At 39.1% G+C, this 5,571-nt stretch overlaps 1 protein-coding gene across 1 annotated transcript in view; it reads right to left on the reverse strand.

The window, feature by feature from the left end:
* Nucleotides 1–5,571, reverse strand: part of Chd8 (chromodomain helicase DNA binding protein 8) — a 76,253-nt gene that overhangs the window by 32,593 nt on the left and 38,089 nt on the right. The window contains exons 8-11 of the mRNA XM_023708350.1: nucleotides 5,426–5,481; nucleotides 4,828–4,945; nucleotides 3,429–3,512; nucleotides 1,584–1,721 (exon numbers count right to left, since the gene is read on the reverse strand). Of these exons, the coding sequence (XP_023564118.1) occupies nucleotides 1,584–1,721; nucleotides 3,429–3,512; nucleotides 4,828–4,945; nucleotides 5,426–5,481 (396 nt within the window). The remainder of the gene's footprint in view (nucleotides 1–1,583; nucleotides 1,722–3,428; nucleotides 3,513–4,827; nucleotides 4,946–5,425; nucleotides 5,482–5,571) is intronic.

Here is a 5,571-nt window from a genome sequence, read left to right on the forward strand (position 1 = left end):
AAAAAAAAAGGGGGGCGCCAGGAGATGGCTCAGTGGAATAAGTACTTCCCTGGCAAATGCAAGGGCCTGAGTTCAATACCCAGTTCCAGAAAAAAAGAAAAAAAGAAAAAAAAAAAAAGAAGAAAAGAAAAGAAAATGAAAGAAAAGTCCAAACATGGGCATCTGAGATGAATACACTTCTCAGAGGAAGAAATGCAAATGGCAAGTAAATATATGAACAATGTTCCGTATCACTGGCCAGTCAAGAAATGCAAATTAAAACATGAGAATCCATCTCACCCCAGAAAGAATGGCTAACATCAAGAAGTCAGTCAATAACAAATGCTGGAGAGGCTGTGGGGAAAAGGGAACCCTTCACCATTCTTGGTGGGAATGTAGACTGGTGCAACCATTATGGAAATCAGTGTGGAGATTCCTTCAAAAGCTAGGACTGGAGATCCCATTCAAGCTAGCTATTGCCCTCCTGGGTATTTTTCCAGAAGAACTGAAAACCTCATACCACAGTGATATATGTGCACCCATGTTTATAGCCATGCAGTGTATCGTAGCTGAATCCTGGAAAAAGCCCAGATACTCATCAACTGAAGGATGGATAAAAAAGATGTATTTTTACACAATGGGATATTACTCAGCTATAAACAGAATTTGAGTTTTTTTATTGGTAAATAGATGCAACTAGAGAACATCCTCTTAAGTGAAATAAGTTAGACTTGCATGTGCAAACACTGTATTGGCTTATTAGTGTGAGAACCTGAAAGAGAAAAATGGAATCTGAAGGATACAATAGGTACTGGGAAAAGAGAACAAATTCATGCAAAAGAAAAGACACACTGAGTTGAGATGGACAGGAGAGGGAGTGGGGAAGATTTACCTATGTGTGTAAACAAGATAGTTTGGGCAACTGTACTGCACATTCCTAAAGTGTTCTTTAATGTTACTTAAATTTTTTTTTTTTAACTAAAAACTTTTTAGGGGGCTAGGGAGATAGCTCAGTAGAATAAGTGCCTGGCAAGCACAGGGTCCTGAGTTCAATCCCCGTACCTAAAAAAATAAAAAATAAATAAAACACACTGGTGACTTGGAGGATGCTAAGCAACTAATTCGTTATTCTGAAGGCTAGAAAATAAAAGAAAAACAAAGCATGTTAAAAGGTACTAAGGAGACCGGGTGTGCTGGTGTACACCTGCAATCCCAGTACTTGGGAGGCTGAGGCAAGAGGATTGTTCATTATAAATTGAAGACCAGCCTAGGTTACAAAACGAACTAAAGGCCATCCTGAACTACACAGCAAGAACCTATCTCAAAAAGACAAATACTGAAAGTATTACAGATGAAATAAAGGAATCCTCAGTTTGCTTTCAAGTAACCTAAGAAACACATGGGTAAGAAAAGGATGACTATGTGATAGGTACATAATACTATTTCAACCTTTGTGTGTAATTTTCCATAATAATAAGGAAAATTTTCATAACAAAAAGCTATATAAACAACACCACCAAAACAAAACTGGGGAAAAAATTAAAGCACTGCAGGAAATAGGCCTTTATACCTATACATTTACCCTTAAGTAAAAATAAACTTACCATCCTTTTGAGTTCTGGGTGCCTGGACTGGATTCGTTTAAATTCTCGAATCTTGCCCTCATCAACATCCTCTTTTAGCTCCCATGTACTATCCTCGTAGGGCAAAGAACACCATTTCACCAGGTAGTAGATTACAGGCTAGGAAAAAAGTCCACACTTTAATGAACTGAATTCCAGGCTATGGTAAAAGATTAGGAATAAAATCAGATCTAAGAGCTGGGAAGATGGCTCAGTGGAATAAGTGCTTCCCTGGCAAGCACTAGGGCCCGAGTTCAATCCCTGGTTCCCCCCAAAAAAAATTAAAAAATAAAGTCTAAAAAATAAAAATAAGATAATTTTTAAAAAATCAGATGCAGCAGCACTCAAGAGGACAAGGTAGGAGGACTGTTATGAGTTTAAGACCAGCCTGAGCTACAAATTGAGCTCAAGGCCAGCCTGAACTGCATAATAAGACCCTGTCTCAAGGAGACCGAAAAAAAAAAGGAAAGAAAAAATCAGACGCAGTGTTAGGAACTAAAAGGTGCTGAAAAAGACGCAACACACCAACCACAGGCTGACCTGATATACTATTTATGGCTTGGATCATTCTTCCAGGCAATTTACTAGAATCACTTCTAAAACTAAAATTTATATCCAGTATTTCAGAGAATACTAAGCATTAAAACAGATTCATCAATCAAATAGATTGGGCAGGGCTAGGCTGTTTTCCTTTACTATGTTGAAATTAAAATGTACGGTTCGATTCCATGCTTTGTGTGTGTGTGTGTGTGTGTGTGTGTGTACGGTTCGATTCCATGCTGTGTGTGTGTGTGTGTGTGTGTGTGTGTGTGTGTGTGTATGGTACCGGGTATTGAACTCAGGACCCTGTGCTTGCCAAGCAAGCGCTTATTCTGCTGAGCTATCTCCCCGGCCCAAGATAAAAGCTTTTTATTTATTTATTTTGGTGGTACTGGAGAATCAAACTTGGGACCTTGTGCTTTCCAGGCAGGCGCTTATGCTGCTAAGCTGTTTCCCCAGCCTCCCCCAACCCTTTTTTTTTTTTGACACAGGGTTTCACTATGCAATCCAGGCTAGCCTCAAACTTGTGGCAAATCTTCCTGCCCTAGCTTCCCCAGTGCAGGGATTATAGGCACATGTCACCATGTCAAGCCCGCATCATTTTCCTGGCACCAAATCTGATACCATAGAAACCTGGCTACTGTCAGGATGAAGAGCAAGGTAAACCCATGGGAGAACATGAGGGCTAACTTCACTGAACTTCAGAGTCCTTTGATTTCTTTTTTTGTTTTGTTTGTTTGTTTGTGGGGTTTTTTTTGTTTTGTTTTGTTTTTTTGGCTGAACTCAGGCCCTTGTGCTTGCCAGGGAAGCACTTATTCCACTGAGCCATCTCCCCAGGCCTAATCCTTGGATTTCTGAGTGCAAGTGCATTCACTTCAGGAACATCACAGAATGGGAAAGAGATTTCCCAGAAAGCTATGACTTAATTAAAGGAGGGATCATTAAAGAAAGGAAGGGCTGGGGAGATAGCTCCTCCAATATTTTCATATTCCTAAACTTATGAATTTGTGAAGTTACCCTTGTCACACCTGACACCCAACTTCCGAATGAACTAGGGAAAATGAGACAAAGGTGAACGACTCTTCTGTACTTAATGATACTGTGAAATGTTTCCTTTTTGGTCTCTCTATACTCTTACCTCTCCATTATCTTTCTGCAGATACCACAGAAAAATTTAGAAATACCTTTTAGTCTAAGATTTTTCATTCATATCTTAATAATAAAGAATTAGCAAGCAGACAAGAAGAAATCTTTAAAAAGGTTTTTATCCTTCTCCATACAACTTACCTCACCATTATCCTTATCAATGCTGTGAGATTCATCCAAAATCCTATCCACCTCTACATAGTCTGGATTGAAAGGTTCTTCATCCTAGGTGAATCATGAAATCAATCAAGTAAGATAAAAAGAAAAGCACTAACAATAATCCATCCACCCTCCTCTACTTTAAACAGATGATTATATGTCACAATGTATCAATCCAAAGGGAGTTCCCCCTTTTCCACAAACTTTCTGCATCTGTACCTACCTTCTCACAGGTTACTATAAAAAGCACCTTATTCCCTAACAGAGGCATTCATTCCATCTATGCCTTGGATTGAACCTTCCTTGCCTTTCTAAGAATCTTTCTCTCCTAAATCATTCCTATAAAACACACAAACATATTCTACTATTTCACATGCATTTTTTTTTTTATTTTTTGGTATCTGGGATCACACTCAGGACACTAGGCAAGTGCTTATGCTGCTGAGCTACCCCCCAGCCCTTTCACAACTTTTAGGGTAGGTTTATTTTTTGTTTGTGGTACCAAGGACAGAACCCAGGGCTTCCAGCTTGCTAGGCAAGCATTGTACTACTGAGCCAAATCCCTAGCCCCTCACAGCTTTTAAAAGAATAAGCGCGTCCATGGCAAGCACAAGGGCCTGAGTTCAATCCTGATTCTGCCAAAAAAAGAAACTCTCCTTGACAACTATTTTTCTGCTCTGCTTCATACTCACACTGCCCTAGCACTTTAAACACATGGCATCTCTACTCCTTCATTCTCCCTGTTGGTCCATACTGCACTCTCCTAGTTCCATCACACAATTAAAAGTCAAGGTTATAGGGCTGGGGAGGGGCCAGGGAGATGGCTCAGTGGAATAAGCGCCTCCCTGGCAAGCGCAAGGGCCTGAATTCTATGCCTGGTTCGGCCCAAAAAAAAAAAAAAAAAAAAGTCAAGGTTATAAATAACCTCCCAATTGTCAATAATGGTCGTATTTCTTTACCCCTCTTCTGCTACTGTTTAATTAGTACTGATCTTGGATATAGGAAACTAAAAGCTCCTTTGTCACTATTTGTATTGATACTAGATTAGAAATTTGAGAAAATGCTTCTTCATGATAGAGTTGCTTATGGCTAACGAGACCATGCAGCACTAAATACTGATGCTACAGAGAGAAAAGTGCATCAAGGGGACCTAAGGTCATCTCATCATCCCTTCTGAAAACACTTCACACACATCAATCTCACAATACTGAACCATCTAACAAATAAGCAGACCATATTTAAACCTAAGAAAACAAAGCATGGAACAATTAAAAGTAAATATTCAAAATTAAAATTTTATGTCTACATATACAAACCAATTGTAAGTCTTTAATTGGTGCTTCTATGAAAAAAATGAGCTGTTGCACAGATTCCTAATTACCTCATGGAAGAAGTGTCTCATCTGGGCCATTTTGGTTTTGAAGCGCTTTAGTTTTTGATGGATTCTCTTATCCTTCTCTAATTGGGAGATAGTAGCCCATTCGCAGTGCAGATAAGAGCTAAAGGGAATGAAAACAGGCAATTTCGGTGTGCAAAAGGAAAAATGGAAGGCTAGCTATGGAGATTTCAGCAGTAAACCTGATAAAAGTGTGCTTAAACTGGGAAACAGCTGAGATCAGTACATTTGAACTGATTTGCAAAATGCTTCATCTGGGGTGTGCTGGAACATTCACATTTCCAAACAGCACCCAAGTAATGCTAATTCTGTTGGTTCTGGGACTAAACTTTTGAGTAGCAAGACCTTAGTGGTAGGGATAAGATAGAGAAGACCAATCTCTCACCTTTCTATAAAGAAAGAGAAACAGAAATTTCAATTCCTGACTTTTTTCCTGAATGACCATTTCCCCCAGCCAACAATGGCAGTTCGATATAGGAGAGCACAAAAAGGAATACATTCCCACCCATGACGGTCTACACAAGAAACATTTATACAATTCTGTGGAATCTAACGTGAAAAGCTTTTTACACAAGTAACATACTAGTTCTTGTACTTGACAAAGAATTCTTCTGCTTCAGTATATTGTCCAGAAGGAAGCTGAGAAGAAAGAAAAAAACTTCAGTCATCAATCCCCTATTTGTCAAAGAAAGAATCTTTAATTTTAACCACACCTGGCAAAACGTCATC

Source organism: Octodon degus, unplaced genomic scaffold (assembly GCF_000260255.1).
Source record: "Octodon degus isolate 3935 unplaced genomic scaffold, OctDeg1.0 scaffold00352, whole genome shotgun sequence".
NCBI lineage: Eukaryota > Metazoa > Chordata > Mammalia > Rodentia > Octodontidae > Octodon > Octodon degus.